Genomic DNA, 24183 nt, shown 5'->3' with positions numbered 1-24183 from the left:
TTCTCAGGCGTAGCTGACATTCTCTGCCCCTAAGTACTAACTGAATAGTGTCTCAGGTCACCACTACTACCCCACTGCTAGCAGGACACCAGCCTCCTCTCAGAGCCCTGTGTCACCTACAGGCCTGGTGTTGTGCAGGGCGGCCTGCGGGGTCTCTGCTCCCGCTCCCCACAAGAGAACGCAGGACATGGTGAGGCCAAAAAGGAACACCCACGGAGCCATAGGTAGGGGAGTCATACCACTATATTCTCGCTGGCAGTACTATATTCTCACTGGAGGCTGGATCCACACTGTCCGCAACCCACCATCCTAACTGCAATCCATGCTTGCCAGCCCAGCCGCCATCTTCTTGCTAGCCCCCATTTTCTGCTAGCGTAGCCACAGCAGTTATATTAGTGGCCAATGGCTCACTGGTTACAGCTGACGGCCAACTAGCCACAGCTGATGGCCATGCAATCACAGTTGATGGCCATTTACTACCTGAGCCAACAGCTTTCTATGCGAGGCCGAGAGCCTGGAAACTGCTTTTTGGGGTTCTGTCCCCACACATGGTGCCACTAATGTGGTGGGTCAGGTGGAACAGCCGCAAACTTCCTGTCATCCACTGAATTTCTTCGGCTAGAGGAGACCATGCAGGCTTTCTTCTACCTAATCAGAGAGCGCCTCGAGAGTAGCAAGTTGAAAAAGACATTATAATTCAATTAAAATCTTTCTCCTTTGAACACTCCCAGAGGGGGAAAGCCACTTGGAATTTATAAGAAATCTAATTTATCGACTCAGTGTCAGGAAATGGAATTGCTAACGATTAACAACCAAGCAGTGGGTGTGGAGGCAGGATTATCTGGGCTCCATCCTGCTCAGCAGCCCATTTAATCTCTCTGAGCCTCAGTTTCCTCATCTGTGAAATGGAGATCACATACACACATCTGTTGGTATTGTGGGACTATTAAGATTCTACATGTAAATAGTACCTTGTTACTACATTTTCCTGCCCACACTTAACTAGATCCGCAAACCCCTCTTTTCTTTAAAAAAAAAAGAAAGAAAAAAAAAAAAATATATATATATATATATCATCTGAGCAACTGAGCAATAAAAGCTAAGCACAGACACCGGTAACAGGAAGTAACCTCTTAAACCTCACCTTCCCCAGCCTCCAACTCTGCTGCTCTGGACCCTGTTGTTTTTAAAGACATCTGACACTATGTTATTGAGCACCCAGCATTCTTTGTTCTATTCTCTACCGCCATCATTCTTTTGTACAGTTCTCCCTCCATTTCTGCATCATCCTCTGAATTGTCACTTCCCTTGGAGCACGCTGTCCCGCTCCAGTCCGGCATGGAATGCAGTGAGCAGCATCTCCTGTCTTTGTGGCACTGAGTTGGCCTCAGCCCTTCCACGTCTGAATTAGGAGAGACCAAGGGAGGTCTTCTTGCCAAGGCCTCCAATCCTGTCTGCATATCAGTCACATGGCTGCTTGTTAGAAATGCTGATTCCTGGGCCTGCTCTTGGATGTTTGGTTTTAATAAGTCTGGACTCAGGCTCAGGAATGGGTATTTTGACAAAGCACCCAGGCTGGTTTGGGAGGCACACTGTAGGCTCACCCCCAAATTCAAGTGTGGATTTAAAGTAGCCTGAGGAGAAATCAGTAAAACTTGGGAATTAATTCATGGTCACCAGTGACCTTTCAAAAGTAATTCCCATTTTACAGATGGGAAAAATGGAGGCAAGGATGGAGATACATGAGGAGAAAGCTGCATAGCCAGAAGCTTAGAGCAAAACCGAGGACCCCTGCATCCAATTCCTTTCCCTACCCCACCCCGCAATCTCATCACCACCACCACAAACCCACACATCAGAATTCCTTCTTCTGGGGGGAGGAGGTGAAATGTTGTGACTTTAAAACATAAAGGAACAATCACACACACACACACACACACACACACACACACACACACACACACATCTACCCTTGAACTGAAGCAGAATCTGTTAACAGCTCTGTCAGAAGACCCTGCAAAGCTAAAAGCATCCTTTTTGGCTTTGATATCTTGACAAGATACTTCCTTTAAAAGCTCCAAAAAAAAAAAAAAAAAAAGGCTCCGAGACAGCCTTGTTATTTCCTCTGACAGACTCAGTGAGAGGCTCTGAAATGAGAAGTGGTGTCTGCCCCTCACCCCCTGAAGCCTGAAGGTGCGATTTCTTGAAAGGAGCACATGTATTCCCTGGTAGTAGGTATGAAACCCACCTGGGAGGCCGGGAGCCCGGGCTCCTCCACTTGCTCAGACCTCCAAGCCCCTCTGCCCCTCTGGCTAGAGACCCCTGGCCATGGGGTGGCCCCTGCGGTCTGACTCTTCGCCTCCCCCAGATGCCTCCCTAGGGAGCTCAAGAACTGAGACATTTCCCTCATCTGGCAGCCAGGCTGCATGTCAGCTACCTTGAGAAGAGTTTCCAAGGGCTGGTCTGATGGTTTGACCCATTTTTCCTTCCCTTGAGGGTCACAGTCCACTCATGGGGAAAGGTCAAGAAATGCTACCACCCTTTCCCTGGAAATAAGGGTTGGAGGAGGGCGACCAAGGGCATGACAGTGGGAAGTGCTTACTTAGGGAGGCGTATAAAGCCTTGCTACTTCGAGCGTGGGCCACCTTTGCAGCATCATTCTCACCTGGGAGCATGTTGGAAATGCAGTCTTACAGAATCAGAATCCGAGTTTGAACAAGATCCCCAGGCAGTTTGCACAAAAAGCTTGTATCCCAGCCCTGTGGTGGCTCCAGGCTGTGTGACCTTAACCAAGCTCCTTAACCTCTCTGAGCCTCAGTAGCTACATAGGTTTTTTTGAGAAGTGAAACACTGAGACTTGGCAGACACTAAGCCTTCAGTGAATGTTAGCTGTCATTGTTATTGGGAAAATGGTGAAAGGACAGTTTTGCCACATTTAAACCCAAAGCATCCAGCCATACCTTGGTGAGGAAGAAAGTCCAAGCTGAATGCAAGAAAGTTCCAGGTGAAAAGTAAAGAATCCTCAATGTCTGCTTCAAGGACAAACTTGGAGGCTGGAGAGGAGAGTGTCTCTTAGCAGCCGGAGCCCTGACTGTTTCACTTAGGGTTAGTTAAGATTATGGTTCCTCTGCTTGGGGGTTCTTACCTTCATTGATGTGCCTTCTCTTCCTGCCCTCCCCACCTCCAAACATCTCTGAGACACTGCTGCTTCCATGACCCTGCTTGGAAGACTTTGACACTCCATTGCCAGCAGAATGAAATCCTAACTCAGCATGGTGTTCAAGGCCCTTCACGATCTTCACTTGTCAGCCTCCTTCCTGCTCCACCCTCACGCCCTGCCCTTTAACCTCTGTCCTTGTCATTCCTCAGACAGTTCCTTGCTCTTGCTGTCTCCTCTGCCTGCTCTTCCTTTCTCTCTACAAGGCAGAAGCCTACCTCACCTTTGGAGCCCTGCGTAACCAGGAAAGGCCGTGTGCTGTGTGCCAAGAGCCCGGGCACAGCGTGGACGGACTTTGTTCAAATGCCACCTCTGCCACAAACTAGCCATGTGACCCTGGGCAAGGCACTTCTCCTCCCTGGCCTGGGTTCTCTCTTCTGTAAGTTGAGGCTACTGACAACTGCTTTGCAGGGTTGTGAGGATTCATCAACAAAGTGTGGAGAATTTCAGTTGATCACGGTCATGGCCATTATCTCCCCTGTAAAGCATTTAGGCATCCTTCACCCTCCCCATCCTACAAAATGAAGCACAGCCTCCTCGGTGTTTCACAAGCTCTTTCTGCTTCTTGTCTAGGCAGCATCCAGAGGCTCCATTGACCCCTTTTCATGGAGTCCCTGACCTCCCTGCTTAAAATCACCATTGTCCACTGCACGCCCCCCATCCTCTGCAGCTTGGCTTTTCTCCATAGAGTATCTGTCAATCATCGGGCATCCTGCATGTTTTTTCCCCCGTGAATGCCAGCTCCGCGAGAGCAGGTTCCTGTCTGTTCACTCCTGCATCCTCGGCGCCTAGAACCGAGACTAGCAGTGATGTGTGCCTGGTCAGTATTTGTTGTTGGCTGCATGAACAAATCGTTTTTGTGCCATCGAGGGGCATTCAGATGGCACTGCCCTGCCCGGCTGTTATGGGCTGAATTGTGCCGCCTCCCCGGCCCCCCAAAAAATGCACATGTTGAAGTCCTTTACGTGGCATGTTTGCAGGTGGGCACAGAATGTGCCTGCGCCCCGTTCAGACCCACTGGGAAGCTGGCGTAGGGTAAGATCCGAGATGCAGAGCTGGTCTGTTGGGGTACTCACCACAGCGTAAAAGGGACTGTGTTGGTGTTTTAACATGCATTTTATTCATTCGTTCATTCAGGGTTTTTTGTTTGTTTTTTGTTTTTGCCGACTTTGGCCAGTGTATACCTGAGCCTGCAGACTTTGCCAGAGACAAGGCAGCCTTCATGCCGGCAAGTACCAGGCCTCACTGGTCCTGACCTCATTGGTGGCTTACAGACTTTCAAAAAGACCGACACCAGCTTGCTGCTGTTCACAGACACTCACCCCTGGTTGCCCCAGGATTGATCTCCCATGGGCACGGGTTCTTGCAGCACCCCCAGTGGGCCGCCCAGAGATGAATTCTTCAAAGGCTCAGCATTTTCACAGCGCTCCCCCCTTTCTCTCTTTCCTTCCTTCATCTTTCCTTCCTTTTAATCTGCTGTGGTTGGGATTATGGGCTGCTGATTAAGTTTTAGAAGATACTGGTTATTCTGAACCACGGTTTTTGGAGCATTGGGAAGCTTTTAGGCTGTTTCACCACCATGTGGCTCGTTCCTCGGCCTCACTTGTCAACAGATTTAAATAATGCTAGACTTGGGGAGTTTCTGTAAGAAAGGTCTCTTCTCCTCCACACCCATTCCTGCCCCATTTCTTTGTTCTGCAAAAGAAAAGTGTCCTTTTGCTCTCTCTCTTCAAAAAAAATTGTAATTCAAATGCCCAAGCCTCTAGACTAAATGGGTGCAAATTTAGCTACATTCTGCTGTGTCAATAGTACCCACTATGGGACTATAGGACCTCCTTTCCTTTACAGAGTTCGTCCACTCATACAAGTCCCAATACACACACACGCACACACATGTGTACACAGGCACATACACACGTGCACATACATACACATTACTGAGCACCCACAAGAAATATTTCTATACCTGATCACTCTGTATCGGTTACAGTTAATTTAATTATTCACCTAATGTTGGTGGGATGCATACTGAGGGCCAGGTGCTGTTTCAGGCTCTGGGGAGACCATAGTGAGATGTTTCTGCCTTTATGGAGTTTACATTCTAGAGCAGTACTGTCCAGTAGAATGTCCCTCAATGATAGAAACGTCCTGCACTGTTTGATACAATAGCCACCAGCCCCGTGTGGCTCTCGAGCACCTGAAATGTGGCTAATGTGACGAAGGAACTGCATTTTTAAAATTAATTTAAATTTAAGAGCCACATGTGACTGGTGGCTGCCATATTGCGAGCACAGTTCTAGAGGGGGACACAAACAACAAACCAGTAGGTAAATACTCTCTCCTCCTTCCTTCAACCACAAAAAATATGTAAATAAATTTTCAATGTTGGCAAGTGCTATGAAGAAAGCAAAGCAGAGTAAGGACCGAGAGAGACTGAGGGGGGCATTATTTTAGATGGGGTGGTGGTCAGGAAAGGCTTCTCTGTGGGAGGATCTTTTAAATGGAGCCCTGAGAACTGAGGGGTCCTAGGGAGGGGATGCTCTGGCAGAGCCCCTGTAATGGAGGTGGTACACCCATTCCAGCAGCCAGAGTGCGAGGCACGAGGAGGAGAGGGAAGCATAGGCCAGGACTTGCGGGGTTTGCAGGCTGCAATAAAGGCATGGAGCTCACTCGGATGGGAAGCCGACAGAGGCCTTTGTCGTGCACAGAGGTGACGTAAACTGCTTCCTATCTGCAAACATCCCTCTGCTGCTCTGGAGAGGAATGGAGCAGGAGACCCATGAGTGGCTTCTCTAGGCTTCCAGGTGGGACATGATGGTACCTTAACAAGGTGGAAGTGGTGAGAAGTGATATGATACTAGATTTCTTTTGAAGACAGAGTCAACAGGATTGCTGATGGGTTGATTGTGTGGGGTGAGGCAGAGCGGTTTTTAGCCCAAGTGAGCAATGGTGGAAGCATTGATGGAGACAAAGAATTCTGGAGGGAGTGACGCATGGGGGGGCGGGGGGGAGTGCGGGAATCAAGAATCTAATGTTCAGTGGGGACCTGGGAGCTGAAGATGTCACTTGAGAGTGGTCAGCAAAAAGACATGGTGCCAGTCTGCTCTAACTGTGCCCGTGTCCTGTCCTCACCAGTGCCCTGAGGGACCCTTACCCACTACAGATGAAGTTGCCCAGTATGAAAATGCCAGGACTCCAGCCTTCGAGTGTCTGAGTTTGAGTGCACAAGGCAAGGAATACCCCTCTCCTGAGTCCTGCTCAAGTTTGTCACCTGAGCCCCTAAGGAGATGGGTGTGGGCTCAGAGTCCCACAGAGTAGTAGCTCACGAAAATAAGTCTTCACTTCTGCCCTTGAGCACGCTTATCAAGGGGACCTGAAACCAAGCCAGTGGAAGGGGCAGGAGGTGATAGTCCATCTCTTCCATTCCCCTGTCCCCAGATGTCAGCTATCCGGGTTCCAAAACACACCTCTCTCCTCCTTTAGCCACAAAATGCAAGGCCCGCTCCACATCAGCCTATGCATTTAGATGCACAGCCCATCAGTTCTCCGGGTTGGGTTGTGTTCACATCGCCTACCTCCTAATAATAAGCCAATTATTCCTGTACTCCCAAATTAATATTTGTTTAATGCAATCTCAATCAAAATTCTATTTGATTTTGCAGATGATTCTGCTTTACGAGAACTGATTTATGTGAATAGGTGATCAAAATGACCCAGAACTGTTTTGCACAAGAAGAGTAACAAGAGAGAACTCCCTTAATATCTCCAGATATTAAAAAAATCTAATCTACAGGGAAAAAAATTTAGGTGTAAGTGTGAGACTCAGTAGCTCAATAGGAAACATGGAATAGATAACCCAGAAATGCCCTCGTATATTTAAAAATTGAATGTATAACAAAGATGGTGTCACAAGTTACTGAGAAGAGAAAAGACAACACAATACATGCTACTGAGATCATTGGTAACTTTCAAGAAAAATGGTTCGAGTTGTGTGTTACAGCTGAACCCACGATCAGTTCCAGAGGAGTTAAATGTAAAAAATAAAGCTAAATCGTTCTACGCAAACACAAAATAATGTGTCTCTGCTATCAAGGCAGGGAATCACTTTCTATACATAAAATCACAATGAAAGAAGCCGCAAGCGGAAAAGATTGATAAATTTGCTACCTAAAAATTAAAATTTGATGTGTAAACCATGAAAAGCACTATATGAAAAACTAACACGTAAATGATAGACTGGGAAAATTTTGCAACCAATTAAGTACTGCTATTCTTAATGTATAGAGAACTCTCACAAATTAATACTAAAACCACTGAGAATCACAATATAAAAGTGGCATAAAGAGACAATTCACAAAGAAAGAATACAAACGGCACGTAAGTCTTTGAAAACCATTCAACCTTATTAGCAATCAAGACAAAGCACAAAAGCATATTAATAGAATTTTCACCTATCTTATCAGCTTTTTCATGGTAATAGTTGATGTAGGTTGAGTGGTAAGTTGGGCGCTGTCATTCCTTGCCAGGGGAAAGGCCAATTGGTGCAAAAACTTGGCCATATGAGCCAAGAGAACTTAAAATGTTGACACTGTTTGACCCAGTGCTTCCATTTCTAAGCATTCATCCACAGGTACTTCTCAGAAATAAAGACTCAGGGTGTCGATTGCAATTTTGTTAAGAAAAGCCAAAAATTAGAAATAAGTGTCCAACAAAAGTTGAATAGCTAAATATATTATGTGCGGTATATCTCTACAATGTGGTATCATGCAGCCATGTTTAAATCATTATTTTGCTCCATATTTATAAAAATCAGGAACTTTTCAAGTGAAATGAAAGAACTACAATATTTGGGATGACTGTTTTTTTCCTTTGTACTTAAATGCATTTTCTGGATTCTCTATAGTGATTTTACAGGTACCCCTCCGTATAATACGGCACTTCTGTAACACGGTTTCGTTCTAACACAGTTCGAGAATTGGGGGGAACCCTCGTATAACAGGGCATCCTAGAACACAGTTTCACTCTAACACGGTTTGAGAATTAGAGAAATCCCCGAACAACACAGAGTGTAATAAAAGCTTAGTAATGATGATGAAGAAAACATTTTTTAATACATATTAATATGTTATACTTTTGGTGAAAATTGCTTTAATAAGGACATGTCACTTAATTATAAAAATATAATAGTACGTTTTTTTAATTTTTGGAACCTAACCCCCTTTTTTGCACTAGTTCTTTGTTTTGTATAACACGGGTTCGCATAACATGGCATTTTTTTAAGGAACCTAACAACCGTGTTATACGGGGGTTACCTGTACTTTTATGATAAGGGATCAAAGTTCATATCTATTTTCTAATGCCCATATATTAATAAACGCCACTTGCCAGCCCCAGGTAAGCATCTTGCTTCTGATGTACCATCAATTAAAGCACCTTGCCAGCCCAGCCACATTTCATGTGCGACGTTCCCTCCACCATTCACCAACCGCTTCAGAGGATCCCACTACGTTTGTTGCTTTCTGTGTCCATTTGTCTCTAAACGTGAACGAGTGACCTACATCCTTGTTGGCTTGTTTTGGGCCCATTCCCACTGCCCTTCCCAGAGAAGGGAAGAGGAGAAGAATATGATCTTTCATTTCTACGTGCACCCACTCTCACACCATCTGTGCTCTCCTAGGTGTTTGCTTTGGGTGCCCCTTGGCTGTGTCATGGGTGCAACTCAGAAAGAAATGCTAGTTTCTTTCGCCTATTGAAGAAACACTGACCCTTTCTTTGTTCTTGTCCTACAGATATGATGCTGCCAGTTGTGTTTAGCCATTGGAGCGATTACAATTTTCTGTGCTGAGATCACTCTGGGAACTCAAACACCAGATTTCAGTACTGAAAGGAAGCCAAAGCCATTGGAGGGGGGATAAAGCCAAAAGCCTTTCTTTGACCTTGTTTGTTCCAAAAATTTCACTGCCCCTTCCCTACGTGCCCCTGCCCTCTCCAAAATAAGCCATTGCACAGAGACAAGCGCCATGGCAAGCAAACGAAAATCTACGACCCCGTGCATGGTTCGGACATCACAAGTGCTAGAACAAGATGTGCCCGAGGAAGGAGACAGGGCCAAAGACAAAGGGATCAGCACGCCACAGCCTGAAATGGCCAAGGACAGTTGGGCAGCGGAACCTGAAAACTCTTCCAAAGAAAATGAAGTGATAGAGGTGAAATCTACAGGGGAGAACCCATCCAAAAAGCTCCAAGGTGGTTATGAGTGCAAATACTGTCCCTACTCCACGCAAAACCTGAACGAGTTCACGGAGCACGTGGACACACAGCATCCCAATGTCATCCTCAACCCCCTGTACGTGTGTGCCGAATGTAACTTCACAACCAAAAAGTACGACTCGCTGTCTGACCACAACTCCAAGTTCCATCCCGGGGAGACCAACTTCAAGCTGAAGTTAATCAAGCGCAATAACCAGACCGTCTTAGAGCAGTCCATCGAAGCCACCAACCACGTCGTGTCCATCACCACCAGTGGCCCTGGAGGCGGTGACAGTGACCCTGGGATCTCCGTGAGCAAAACTCCCATCATGAAGACGGGGAAACCGAAAGCTGACGCCAAGAAGGTGCCCAAGAAGCCTGAAGAGGCCACCCCGGAGAACCACATGGAAGGGACTGCCCGCCTGGTAACGGACGCAGCTGAGATCCTCTCGAGACTCGGAGGTGTGGAGCTGCTCCAGGAGTTAGGGCACGTCATGCCTTCAGTCCAGCTCCCACCAAATATCAACCTTGTCCCCAAGGTCCCCGTCCCACTGAATACTACCAAATACAACTCTGCCCTGGACACAAACGCCACCATGATCAACTCCTTCAACAAGTTCCCTTACCCAACCCAAGCTGAGCTGTCCTGGTTGACCGCTGCTTCCAAACACCCAGAAGAGCACATCAGAATCTGGTTTGCCACCCAGCGCTTGAAGCATGGCATCAGCTGGTCCCCCGAGGAAGTGGAGGAGGCCCGGAAGAAGATGTTTAATGGTACCATCCAGACAGTCTCCCCGACGATCACTGTGCTGCCCGCCCAGCTGGCCCCCGCAAAGATGTCGCAGCCCATCCTCCAGACAGCTCTACCGTGCCAAATCCTCGGCCAGACCAGCCTGGTGCTGACTCAGGTGACGAGCGGGTCAACAACTGTCTCTTGCTCCCCCATCACACTTGCCATGGCCGGAGTGACCAACCATGGCCAGAAGAGACCGTTAGTCACTCCCCAAGCTGCCCCTGAGCCCAAGCGTCCACATGTCACTCAGGTGCCAGAGCCCCCACCCAAAGTGGCCAACCCTTCGCTGACCCCATCCAGCGACCGCAAGAAGACAAAGGAGCAGATAGCACATCTCAAGGCAAGCTTTCTCCAGAGCCAGTTCCCTGACGATGCTGAGGTCTACCGACTCATCGAGGTGACCGGCCTGGCCAGGAGTGAGATCAAGAAGTGGTTCAGTGACCACCGGTATCGGTGTCAAAGGGGCATCGTCCACATCACCAGCGAATCCCTTGCCAAAGACCAGTTGGCCATCGCGGCCTCCCGACACAGTCGCACGTACCATGCGTACCCAGACTTTGCCCCCCAGAAGTTCAAGGAGAAAACACAAGGTCAGGTTAAACTCCTGGAAGACAGCTTTTTGAAAAGCTCTTTTCCTACCCAAGCAGAACTGGATCGGCTAAGGGTGGAGACCAAGCTGAGCAGGAGGGAGATCGACTCCTGGTTCTCAGAGAGGCGGAAGCTCCGGGACAGCATGGAACAAGCAGTCTTGGATTCCATGGGGTCTGGCAAAAGAGGCCAAGATGTGGTGGCCCCCAATGGTGCTCTGTCTCGACTTGACCAGCTCTCCGGTGCCCAGCTGGTCAGTTCTCTGCCCAGCCCTTCACCAGCCATTACAAAAAGTCAAGAACAGGTTCATCTCCTGAGGAGCACGTTTGCAAGAACCCAGTGGCCTACCCCCCAGGAGTACGACCAGTTAGCAGCCAAGACCGGCCTGGTCCGAACTGAAATTGTGCGTTGGTTTAAGGAGAACAGATGCTTGCTAAAAACTGGGACCTTGAAGTGGATGGAGCAATACCAGCAACAGCATGTGGCGGAGGACCACGGCTACGACATCGCGTCCAGGAAAGCAGCTAAAGCCACCATCACCGAGAGCCCAAAGAACGGAAGTGGGGTGAGTCAGCAATATTACAAGGACCCCAAAAGGCTCTGTGAAGAGGATTTGGAGAAGGTGGTGCCCAGGGTAAAAGTGGGCAGCGAGCAAGCAAAAGACGGTTTGCCAGCTGCAAAGCCCTCAGAGGTCACCTCAGACAGGTCAGAGGGCAACAGCCGGGATGGCCAGGGCAGTGATGAAAATGAGGAGTCCGGCGTTGTGGATTGGGTGGAGGTGACAGTCGGAGAGGAGGACGCCATCTCAGACAGGTCGGACAGCTGGAGTCAGACTGCCCCCGAAGGCACAGCAGAGCTGGCCGACTCAGACTCCGACAGCGTCCCTGCCGAGGCTGGCCAGGCCTAGACAGGTAATTCCACCTGTTCCCTCCCCCCCCCCCCCCGCCAGGTAACTAGGGGAGGATGCTGGGTGTCTTTCTTTATGTTTCCGGAGTCCATATAGTTTGTAGGATACACAGATGTTGACAAAGACGATGGGTTCTTTTTTTTAAAAAGGAAGAAAAATGGGGGTCGGGGGGCTGGTAGATTTCATGCTCTTATTGGAAAGGCTGTGTTGATGGGTGACAGCAGTGCTTCCTGTGGCCTGTTTGGGGCCTGTCCGTGCTAAAGTCTAGTCGCAGTTGTAATAGTACATCCTCCGCCTGTTTTATGTTTGGTGCTGTAAGAAACAAACATGAAAAGGATGTGTCTTTTCCTTTTTCTTTTTTTTTAATCCTTTTCTTTTTGGATTTTTTTTAAGAGTAAGTATCCAAGTTTACTGGTTAGAGATTTGGGGTTGTTTCTATTAACCTGAAAGGTTTAGGTGTTTGCCTCATCGTGGCTAATGGAAGCTGCACTATGTGTCTCATTAAATGACCCTGCTCCTAGCTGCACTGATTGGGTCCTCAGAACCCCTTCATATCTGGGAGAGACTGGTGTAAATTTAGGCCTATGGAGCCACAGAAGCCGGGGAAGGGAGGTTACCATGGTTACTAATGGCCATGTCATCCACATGATGGGACGTGTCACCCAAGCCCTTGGTGTGTGTGTTTCACAAGAGGTCCATGCAAATCAAGGCCTAAAGCACAGCAGCTTGCTTGGTGGTGAATTTAGAAATGGGGGTCAGGGAAAGGAGGGTAGCAGGGAGAAGGACTCAGGAGGGAAAGGTCCACCTTGGCCAAAGCGGAAATATTCCACAGACAGCTTGAAACCAGGAAGGAGATGCAGGATTTACAGCCCGCCCAGGTCGGCTTCTCCACAGTTCACTTAAAAGGCAGTGGAAGAGGTCCCCCAGGTCACCTTTCAAAATAATGAAATAAAGATAAGAACTTCCAGAATGATTGATAATTCCCTGGAAATTACCATGCCTCTTCATTAATGAACGCGGATAACTTGGGCTGGCCATGTCGCTCATTCATTTATTTATTCGGTAATAAAATAAGGCACCTGGCAAAAAAAAAAAGAAGTCCTCAAGCAACCTTGTTTTAGCTGGTTTCATCGGCTATTTAGTGAGCAGCCAGTCACAGAAAGCCATCAGATCTTTCTCCTCTCACTTTTCAGGAGGAAGTGGTAATGGGTTGTGGGTGAAGATGCAAGGGGGGGTGGGCGCGTGGGAGGGGGCGGAGGAGGCCTAGTGACAGGAGGGGGCCTAAAGGCTACTGACGTCACCAATAGCACCAACTATCCACTTTTATCTGGCTTACCTCAGTTTCGTCCTCCCTCTGGCCATTTTCCTGCTTCTTACAAAACCCTGTCAGTCCAGCCCCTGTCTCCCTCACTGAGATGAAGGAGCAATTTTTTTTTTTCTTTTCTGGTCTAGTCAGAATCTGCCTGAAAGCTCCTAGCTTTCCTTGTCTTCTGTCCTTGACCTTTTCAGATACATGACATAAGTCTCCATGATTACTTGTTCCTCCTACCACTGAACAGACGATAGAGTTCAGTTCAATCCAACGACTGCGTTCTGAACATCCACTATGTGGTGGGCACTGGAGATCGTAAAGACCGATTACAGAGTCCTCATTCACATGGAGCTCAGCCAGGCCAAGGAGAGAGGAAACTGTTCTTCCCTTTCCTAGCCAGCGTGCTCTGGGGTATGATGGAGACATGCACAGCTGTGTGTGGGCGCATCCAGGAGGGGCACCCAGGTTGGAGATCAGGGAAGGCTTCCTGGAGGAAGGGCCATCCGACTCATGAGCTAGCTGATGGGAAGGAGTTACCCAAATCCACACACAAGGAAAAGAGTGGTTCAAGTGGAAGGAATAGACAAGGCAAACCAGAGTTTGAGGTTCAGTAAACAATGAAACGAGGCAAACTGAAAGAAAACCCAGTGGTTTCCCACAGCAGGCAAAAGCTATTCTGAAGCAGTTGGTTTGCTGCATGGGAGTATAAGGATGTCTTTGTATCCCAGAGTGAGTTCCATGGTGCTTCTGGATGACCATCACTGAGTGGGAGTTTGTCTGGGACGGGCAGCTCCCCAGAGGCCACCTGTCCCCATCCCTTCTCTCCCAACCACCAGTTGGAAATGCCCAGCTGGGCTGGCTGCCACTGTGCCTGGCCTCCACCAGAGGCCCAAGAGAAACAGGATGGGGAAACAGAGCTACAACCGTGAAGAGGAGCTTCGGGAAGGACAGGAGGAAGAATAGAAGGGTGGAGCAGGGTGTCCTGAGTAGCACAGGCTGAGCTGGGAGCTCTGGGCACAGATGGCCTCACGCAGTTCTCTTAGCAACCCTGAGAGGTAACTTATCTATACATTTATAAACGCAGAAACCGAGACTCAGAAACCAAGGAACTTAGCACATGCCCCCAGCCAGCACCCAGTTTCACCACTGAGCCTCACTCTTCCCACTGCCGTCTCTGCCTCTTTGTTTCTGACATAAATGGCCCTTCTCTGGTTGACCTCCCCCCCAGTAGCAGGGAAGAGAATACCTAGAGGTTTTGGAGTTGAGTTTTGCATTAACATCTGATAACTCAGAGATTTAGGAACTGGCTGTATCCCTGAAAAGGCAGGAATACCCAGGAACCCCGTTTTATGGTAAATTATAGTAAATGCCACAAGTGTGCACTGGCAAATATTCCTAAACCAGACACTAAGGTCTACTCAATACCTAGCGACATCCGATATCCCTAACGGGCTTCCTGATATTTCGGAAGTGCCATTGCACTGAGGAAGGGGCTGCAGTCTGCACTGAAAGGTGACGTCCTCGACAGAGGTTCCTTAAAGGAACGTTTTGACTTAGAGGAAAATAAACTCACCAAATTACTTCACAGCTGTTATGAACCAAACACATGGGTGTCTTGAAATTCATAAATATTCAGCGATGCCTATATTTAAACATATATTTATTTAGGAACCTGCAGTTGAGTTCAGTTGTTACACATATAATAATCCTGAGAATAATGCATGGTTTTGACTTCATAAAAGGTGTTATGTGATGTACGTAAGAGAGAGAGAGAGAAGTTGGGTAAGCAGCTGAGAGCTGACACTAGGGTGGGATTTCCTCTGTAGCAGTTAAGCATATCCCCTGACCATTTCCTCTGACTGATACTTTCTTTGCAAGGCTCATGACAGCATTTGACTCAGCTCAGGCTCACCTCAGTCCTGGGGTTAGTCACAGAGATAAGCAATCTTTCCTAAGCCTTGAATTGTGTTGTCTTGATTCAATTTCCAGGTCCAAATAATTCTCGAGCCATCCATTGAGAGACTTGTCCTGGTAAGAGGCTGACACATAAATCCCTCCTTTCCTAAAAATTAGAGTACTTGAACAAGACATTGTCAGACATATGCCTTGATGTTTGGCCAGATGGAATATTCCGGCACTACTACTACGAAGAGTTCCTATTCATTTGTATATGCCATGTGCTCAGCATTTTGCTAAGCACATTTATTAAGCCATTTAAACTTCACGACAACCCTATAAGATAGGTATGGCTCTTTCCCCCTTTTTACAGAAGGCAAAACAGGCTGAGAGACTTCTCCTGGGTTCCTCAGCTAGCAGCTGGTGGAGCCTGGAGGCCACGTCTCGTCCGTCAGGCCAGTGCCTGACCCCACCACCACGGCCCACCACCTCTCCAACAGTGACGCCACATAAGCAAACCAACAGGACACGGTCATTTCTTAATTCTGTGTGGGAATGGAGACTAATACACACCTATTCACTCACTACTTTGCTGCCTCCTGATGTCTGCTCATTCCCATCTCCTGATAATTAGGGAAGAGGTAACATGTGTGAATTGTCAGAACAAAATATTTTCCATGGTTCAGCTTGCTTAAAATATTCAAGGCTGCCAAGTGTTGCACCCTGGCTACAATTTAGGACTCAGGATATGTATGTCCCCACAGTCTGTTCAGGTCAGCTGCCCAAATACAGATATTTGGATGGATGGATGGATGGATGGATGGATGGATGGATGGATGGATGGATGGATGGAAGGGAAGGGAAGGAGGGAGGGAGGGAGGGAGGGAGGGAGGGAGGGAGGGAGGGAGGGAGGGAGGGAGGATTGAAGGAAATACTGTAATTATCCGTTTCCCTGTGTCCCCTCTACAGACCCTTGAAAGCTGGGACCATAGCCCATTGGTCTCTGAATGCCCAGTGCCTTACTCAGAGCAGATGCTCAAGAACAATTTATTGAACCAACCTAAGAATTACCAAAGATAGTTGGCTTTTAATTATCCAGGGTCTGGTATTTCCATCCTTTTGCTTCTCTCTTTTTTTTTTTTTTTTTTTTTCCATCTCTCATTAGCCCCATTAGATGACGGCAGTCCGAGGAGTTGAGGACAGTTTGCTTTTCATGTGTGTGTGCAGCTCGAGGGAAAGGTCTGTTGGAGACTGGTCACTGGATATTTACTGGGTGATGGCTTCTCAGAGACTGCACAAAACCCTCAGTACCCTGGTACCTAATGGAACATTAACTGTTATCACTTCCATTTACCTAATTCTGGAGCTTTTCACACTAAGAATTCTCACTGTGCTTTGGGTAGCTTGTAGCAACTTAGGAATCATGGAACCTAAGCCCCTCATTTTTCAGAGGAAGGATGTGGACCCCAACCAGAGGAAGTGACAAGTTCAGGGACATTCATGATCAGTGCCTTGGCTCATTCATCCATGAAGTGTTTGTGGACTGCCTGCCATGGGCCAGACTCTGGAAGGCAGTGGTGCCTAGCCTGTCCCTGCCCTCATGGGGCCCATAGTCTAATGGGGAATGCAGCTGTCATCCATCTTTCATCAAGCAAAAAGGGAAAGTTACTACACTGGCAAGTATTTGGAAGGAAAGGTACATGGTGCTGCTAGAATATAGAATAGAGAAATTAAACCTGACTTAAGGGGTCAAAGAAGGCTTCTCTGAAGAGTCAGTGGGTGAATTAAAATCTAAAAGGTTAAGTAGGAGTTGGCTGGGTGGACGGGAGGGGACAAACATTCCAGGCAGAAAAAAACCACTCACGGGCTCTGAGGCCAGAGGGAACGTACCACATCAGGGGACCTGAAAGGTGGCTATTGTGGCTATGAGTTCACACTGCATAGAAAGAAGGGCAGGGGTGTTAGATGGACTCACAGATAATCAAATTTTCCCTTGAAACTCCTCTGACTCACCAATAAAGTATACTGGCTGTGATTCTGTGTGTGTGATCCTGTAGAGAAAGTTTGAGACCCTGTGAGATACGCAAGGAAGAAACAAAAGGAGAAAGTCATCTTGCAAATGTCTGGGTGGTTAGACTTTTCTGCTCCAGTGGTCAGTGGAGGATGGATGGTGGAAAATTCTAGAGCATCCACGTGCCTATACATTTTACTTTGTTCTCTTTCATTAGTACGTTGCTGTAACCTTAATACCTACTATATTCGTCAACTCAGGCTGCCATAACAAAATACCACAGGCTGAGTGGCTGAAACAACAGAAATTTATTTTCTCACAGTTCTAGAGGCTGAAAGTTCGAGATCCGGGTGCCAGTAGGGTTGGTTGCTGGTGAGACCTCTCTCCTTGGCTTACAGACCTTCTCTCTGTGTCCTCACATGGCCTTTCTTCCCCTGTGCATGTGTCTCTTCCTCTTCCTATAAGGACACTATTCCTATCAGGTTAGGTCCCCAACCATACGGCCTCATTTAACCTTAGTTACCTCCTCAAAGTGTCCATCTCCAAATAGTCATAGTGAGGATTAAAGCTTCAATTCACACACAGGGGTGGGGGACATACCTTAGTCCTTCCATACCTTAGTCCGTAACACTTTCTAATAGAGTTGTCTGTTGTTGTCAGGATTAAATGAGATATTATAAGTGAAAGCTCCTAAGCAGGGACCTAGCATTCGCGTCTGCTGCTCAGTGGGTGCTGACCCTGACGCTGCACACACTTCTCCACATGGACAAGAATTTGGCCGTCTGCCTCCTGCCTTTCCAAGCTGCCTTTTTCGGTTGGGGTTCCTCTTGACCGAAGAGCTTTGGCCAGATGTGCCAGGGTTGACCAAGGTCTGGTGTGGGGACTATCTGGGATGGTATGGAGTTTTCCCTGTCCGTTGGGAAATTGCCTCATCCCTCTCCATGTCACTGTCTTTTCCTTATCTCGATTCTAATTCAACTCTGATAGGCCCTGCTCAATAAAAGACCATTTGACTCAGAAATATGATGAGAGAGAATGAATCACCACTACCGCAGTGCTTGTTTTTCTTTCTCATGGAATACAGTGTTATTCTCTCCTGAATCCGCAGGGCTTTGGGAAATCCCTACAGGAAAAATTAAAGAGAAGCAGAAACAAAGGCTATTGCATGGGAAAAGAATTCTAATTGTTGCATGTTTCCCCAACGGTTGAAGTAATAGGGAAGCAGATTTTGCTAAAGAATTAGATAGTACTTTTTAACAGTCCAAGTTGTCCCCCAAGATAGAAACAGACCGCTACGGGAGGCAGTGAGTTCCCTGTCCTCAGCACAGTGTAGGGAGAGGCTGGACTTGGATGTCTCTATCCACTTGGTTGGTAGAAATGTTGGAATAGTGGCCCAATGACCTTGCGGTTTCCTCCCAAAACTGAGACCTGGTGCTCTAGGATAGGTCGTTGGTTCTCTGCAGTGGGGAATGGCTGTGACCAAGGGGTAAGACTCCACATAGAAACCCAGGAGATTAGCAAGAGGCCACATAGTCAAATATCACTGATCCTCTTTATAAAAACCCTGAAATGTGAATTTTGTCACCAACCTCGTGTAACCAACCACCTCTAACAGCACCATGCACTCTTCCCATTTTTTATTCATTAATGGATATCTGAGTATCCCGAGTGGGCCAGACACATTGCAGGCATCGGGCAGAAGGGGTCAGCAGTGAACACGGCGGGTACCGTCCATGTCCTCAGGGGTCTCACAGGATGTACAATCAACCAGGCAATTTGAGGAAGCTGTGCTGGGAAGCCCCAGCTCAGGGACATTTAACAAGGAGCACTGACGAGAACTGACGGTGGCTGGGACCAGGCATCTGGGAAGTGGCCGGCAACCTGGGAATGCTGCCCAGGGAATAGGCGATTGGGCCCGATGGAGACACCACCCCTGCCTCTGCTTCCACCCCCTCTGCATCCAGGGTTTTCCCAGCCTTACTGTAAGAGTGCTGCCAACTCCCACAGCCCAAATCCTGCCCACGCTGCCCTGCGAAAGCTCAAAGGAGATTTGAAGTCCAGCGGCTCCAAGGGTGCTTACACAGATTCTGGGAGGTCTGCAAAAGCTGAAAAAAAAAGTGACTTGGTCACCCTTTCTCCAAGTCACCCCTTTGGCCTTGCAATCTGTTTTTTTTGTGGTGGTGGGGTTTTTTGTTTGTTTGGTTGGTTGGGGGTTTTTTTGTTTGTTTGTTTGGATTTTTTTAAAGACTTGTTCAGCATTTTTTTTTCTTTATTCATGCATATAGTTGGAGGATTATGCATGTTCGTGTCCATAAGAAATTACACAGGAAATCATAAAAACTCATTGCCAGATGGATGGAAAGCCTCCTCAATATTGAGGTTTATCTAAAACCGTGAATTTCCGCCAATCACTGGAAGAGACAGGGTTGAGTTTTGTTTATGGGAGAGGGAAAAAGGGAGAACACATGTATACTCTCACACACATAGGTGAGCCCGTTTACACCCAAGGCTCTAATTGACACCTGGCCTTCCTCAAGGAGAAATGAAGCGATATTTCTGGAGCATCTTCCTGCCTTATGTATGACCGTCCAGCAGCCTGTCGGGTATGAGCTGTGGGAGTGAGGCTCGGGACGTCGCCTGAGCTTGGCACACAGGAAATGGCAGAGCCTGGATCCAGCTTCCTCCAGCTTCACATCTCTTTCCATTTTGTCCCACCACGGCCGGTACCCACAGTCCTGGGCTGACCTGGCATTCGTCAGCCTGGTTGGGAGAAGGAAGAACAGTAGCTGTCTATCCAACGCCCTGGGCCTTGTTTCCTGGTGTCTTGAGACCTGTACAGGTGGACATCCAACCAGAAACAGCCCCCTTTCCAAAGGCGGTGAAAGAGCCTGTTTGCTGGGGAAATGCCTCTTCCGTGGGGAACACAGGAGGCTGGCTGTACTCTGTGCACCTATACCAGGGGCGCGGTGGCTCTGCACGGGACTGCCAGCCCCTGCCCTTGAAGCAGACGTGCTCTCTCCTGTCCCTTGGTGGCTCCATGCAGGGAGAGGCTGTGCACATAGGACAAGGAGCCCTGGCCGTGGGTCAGGTATGGGGAAGAGCAATTCATTGGATAGACCAAGGTAGAATCCAGGTTCTACCACTTACTACTGACTTGACGTCATTTAATGTCTCCCAACCTCCATTTCTTCACTGCCAGGGGGGCCTAACAGTCACTGACCTCCCGGGTTACTGTGAGGCCTAAATGAGATGTTCTGTATTAGCACCCGTCATTGGGCTTGGCTCAAAACAAGTGTAAGATAAGTATTAGCCCCTCTCACTATCATCACGGTCGTGATTCACGACTCTTCTGACTGCACTGCTGACGAGTCTTGTGACCTAGGGAGATGAATTTTTCTCCCTGTGCTTCCATTTTTTTCCTTCGTGAAGTGAGTGGTGTTGCAATCCCCCATAAGGATCTCTGTAGCTCTTATGATTCGGTCACTTTTGCTGGATCCCTTTCAGGCGGTAGCAGATCTCAAGGACACCTCTGGGATTTGCTTTCATCCATAGACATTTCTTTCAAAAGCTGGTTTCTTAACTCCAAGATTCAGTCTTATTGTCGGGCGCATCTAGGAAATGTGGGTACGTTTGGTAGCCAGACATTAGGAATAAATGACTACATAGATGATCAGCTGACACCTTTGGCTGAGAATCTAGTCTTCTGGCCCTTGGTCCCCTGAAAAAAAAACCACACACTTCTCAGGGCTTTCTCAGCCAGAGAAGTGGCCAGCAGAGCAGTGACGCGGCCTTACTAGGAAGGAGGCAAAGGAAAAGCCAGTGGCTTCTACCATTTGATAAACTTCCAGCCTGTCGTGGGACACTGGCTGCACCCTTGAGGTCCCCGAGCCCTCCCCTGGGATTCCTGGCCCAGGATCTCTGGATCCCGGGAGCCCACAAAAGGAATAACAGAGTTCTGTCTTAGTTTCCCAGGACTGCCATAAAGTACCACACACTGAGTGGCTTAAACAACAGACATTTATTTCTCTGACAGTCTGGAGACTGGAAGTCTGGTGTTGGCAGGGTTGGTTCCTTCTGGGGACTGTGAGGGAGCGTCTGTCCCAAGGCCTCTCTCTCCAACTTCTGGGGTTGCTGGCCGTCCTTGGCATTCCTTGGCTTATAGAAGCGTCACCCTGACCTCTGTCTTTGCCTTCACATGGCATTCTCCCCGTGTATGTCATCTCTGTGTCCAGTGTCCCCTTTTTATAAGGACACCAGTCATACTGGATGAGGTCCCACCCTAATCACCTCATTTTAACTTCCCTAAGTAAGGGAATTTTACAAGGACGGTCACATTCTGTGTTCGCTTCGGCAGCACATATACAAGTAGGGTCACATTCTGAGGTGCTGAGGATTAGGACTTCAACATATCTTTTGGGGGGACACAATTCAACTCATAATAAGGTCCTGGGATTATTTTCATCACTTCAAAGTATATGTAAGAATTAAACATTTCTCCATACTGATTCTTTTAATAAATACCATGTGTATAGTGCCAGCGCAGACTCTGGAGATTGCCTGGGTTTGAATCCTGGCTCTGCCACTTAATGGCTGTGTGATCTTGGGCAAATTACTTAGCCTCTCTGTGCTCAGTTTTCCCACCTATAAAATGGAATGATAATACCTACACCTCCGAGCGTTGCTATAAATATTAAATAAAAAGTGAACTTAAAAATCATCTTATTATAATTACTAAGATAGATAGATATGTGTATCCTGCCATGTTTGGAAACGGCTCCATCTAACAAAAACAGTGAAAGCGTGTAAAATACTAACCATGTACTGAGAACTATTCCAAATGCTGGTGCATGTATCAATTTACTTCATCATCACAAGTCCATCAGGTGGATGCTGTTATCATTCCTGTTTTGTAGAAGCAAAGACTAAGCAAGCCCTAGATGGAATCAGTCACGTGTGCAGCCCCACAGCCAGTAAATGGAAAAGTTGGGCCCCAAGTCCAGGTTTGTCTGACTGTGGCCTTTTCAGAGCCACTGAGACTGGCTGCCTCCACAGCAATAATAAAAGGGTCTGGTAAGGATGACAAGACTCACAGGCCATCTCCTTCACTTCCCCAGGAAGCCATCCTGTTTTCAGAGACCTGATTCTGGACTGTGCTCTCCATCATGTCAGACTGTACTCAGGAAACACTTTAAAACAGGCCCCAAATGTGAAGGCTGCTTGTCTCTCCTCCAAGTCCCAGGATGACCTTGGAAGGCGTCCTCCCCAGGAGAGCCAGGAAGAGGCCGCCCCTGACTCGTCCACCCAGGGAATGCCTGTCACCTCCCTGACATCTTGTCTGTCTGGTTTTGTGTCTTCCTTCTAGGGAAGTCCTTCAGAACAGCTGTGCCGATAAAGGGGATGCTCTGTCTCTGAAGAAAGAAGAGAGCATCTCTCCCAGGCTGGTGGGCCACCTGGCCAGAGACTCCAAGCGGAACTACTTAGCTGGCGTGTGCCTGCGGGGTGCAGGAACCCAGCCCCTGTCACACGCACCTCCCAGAGGACCGGTGGGAATTGTTCATAGTGCCAAAGTCCTACTACTGCATTTTCAGTGGGTCCTTGTAAATAGTTTGCTCCTCTGCCCTGTCCCCCATTTCTTGCTCAACTGGAACCAATTTGTACAATGTGGGAATTTTGCTACCTTTTTAATCGAGGGCAACTTCCTTTCCCAGCATTACCATTGTAAGGTTTTTCCAGGAGGGGAGGGCTGATCACATGTGCTTTTTTCTTTCTTCCGTTTCTTTTTTTATTTTTATTTTATTAATTTGGGGGAAGGGGAGAATGTTAGCATTAGTGCCATTATATCTACTGGATTTTAGGTAGGAAGAGTTCATTTTTAAAAGTAGTTTGAAATTTGGGAGATTTCTCGGGGAGAAGGGCTGGGATTCAGGCATCGGTCTCAACTGGAAAGGTTTTACAGATGGTAGATCTTCCAAATCAAATCCGTTTCCAGTTGTTCCTCCAACTGCCTGTGGGTCCCTGTTTAGCCACACAGAAGGCTTTCTGAACGGCCTCTTACAAGTCTGGTTTCTCAACAGCCTGTTGTAACCTGGGGCCCAACCAGCACCGGGAGGATTAGGTAGCAGGTGACTGACCATTTAAGCCCCTGTTTAGATACTGCAGAAAGGGCCACCACGTTGTTAGCCTTATCATTACTTTTGTGAAATGAAAACAAAAAGAGATCTTCCTATGTAGATGATACAAAGATGAACTGCTTTGGTTTTCATTTCTGTTCCTAACTGCCTTTTTTCAGTGTGGTATTTGACAAGATTTCAGCTTGAAGCCTCACCATGAATTCATTTTTTTTGTTGTTTGTGTGTTTGTTTTGGGCCAATTTTAGATTCCTGAGTGCACTTTTTTTTTTCCAGTTAGTCCTAACTTTTAAAGAAGAAAAACCAAGAGACATATCTGGTGTAAATGTTGCAATATGAATTGTGTTTGCAATCCCCCTCCACCCCCCATTTGAGTACACTGCACACATAAAACAATAGGGAGTTTGGGGGGGAAAAATACGATTTTTCTAACTTGTTGCTCATTTGTTGTAACTCAATAAAGCAAAGACTAAACATTTTTATAACTTTCTCCTCTGCTCCGGGTTCTTCATTTCTGTTAGGTTCCCAGGGAACAGTATGAGGGTTCCAACCCAGCCACCCCCTGTTTCAAATCTGTATGACCACATTTCTCATTTCCCGTCTGGGTGAGGTTAGACATCGCACGTTGGGACTTTAAAAACCAGTGTAAATGTTGATGTGGGGATCTTCATCGTATCTCTTTGACGTAGAAAAGTAAGCGATAGGCCCCGCTTCTCCAGGGCTGCACAAATAGAGTCCTAAAGCCCTGCAGAGCAGAGCATCAGAATGGGAATGAGACCTACAGGCAACGCCCAGCACCACCACTCACTCTCAGGTAAATCACTTGGTCCCCAGGCTACTGGTGACTAGGACACTGCCATCTCTCCAAGAAGGCTGGCTTTTGTGTCTCTGCCCAGGTGAGATTTAAAGAGCCCCTCACCGTTCATGGGTGACTCTCATCGAGACCAGAGGTTTGAAAAGGCACCAGAATCATCTGAAGGGCTGGTGCCAGTTTCTGATCCAGTAGGTCTGGGTGGCACCTGAGAATGTGCATGGCTAAGTTCCCAAATGAGGCTGATGCTGCTGGTTCAGGGACCCCACTG

At 47.7% G+C, this 24183-nt stretch overlaps 1 protein-coding gene across 2 annotated transcripts in view; it reads left to right on the top strand.

Moving 5' to 3' along the window:
- ZHX2 (zinc fingers and homeoboxes 2) overlaps positions 1-23591 on the top strand; it is a 144199-nt gene extending 120608 nt beyond the window's left edge. The window contains exons 3-4 of one of the 2 annotated variants that reach the window (XM_019717501.2): positions 9007-11758; positions 22336-23591. In XM_019717501.2, coding sequence (XP_019573060.2) covers positions 9238-11754 — 2517 coding nt within the window. In that variant the 5' untranslated portion in view covers positions 9007-9237 and the 3' untranslated portion in view covers positions 11755-11758; positions 22336-23591. The other variant, XM_074316273.1, reaches the window with a different exon arrangement.
- The last annotated feature ends 592 nt before the right edge of the window (positions 23592-24183 follow it).

This window comes from Rhinolophus sinicus, linkage group LG12, assembly GCF_036562045.2.
Source record: "Rhinolophus sinicus isolate RSC01 linkage group LG12, ASM3656204v1, whole genome shotgun sequence".
NCBI lineage: Eukaryota > Metazoa > Chordata > Mammalia > Chiroptera > Rhinolophidae > Rhinolophus > Rhinolophus sinicus.
This window is presented reverse-complemented; position numbering and strand designations above follow the sequence as displayed.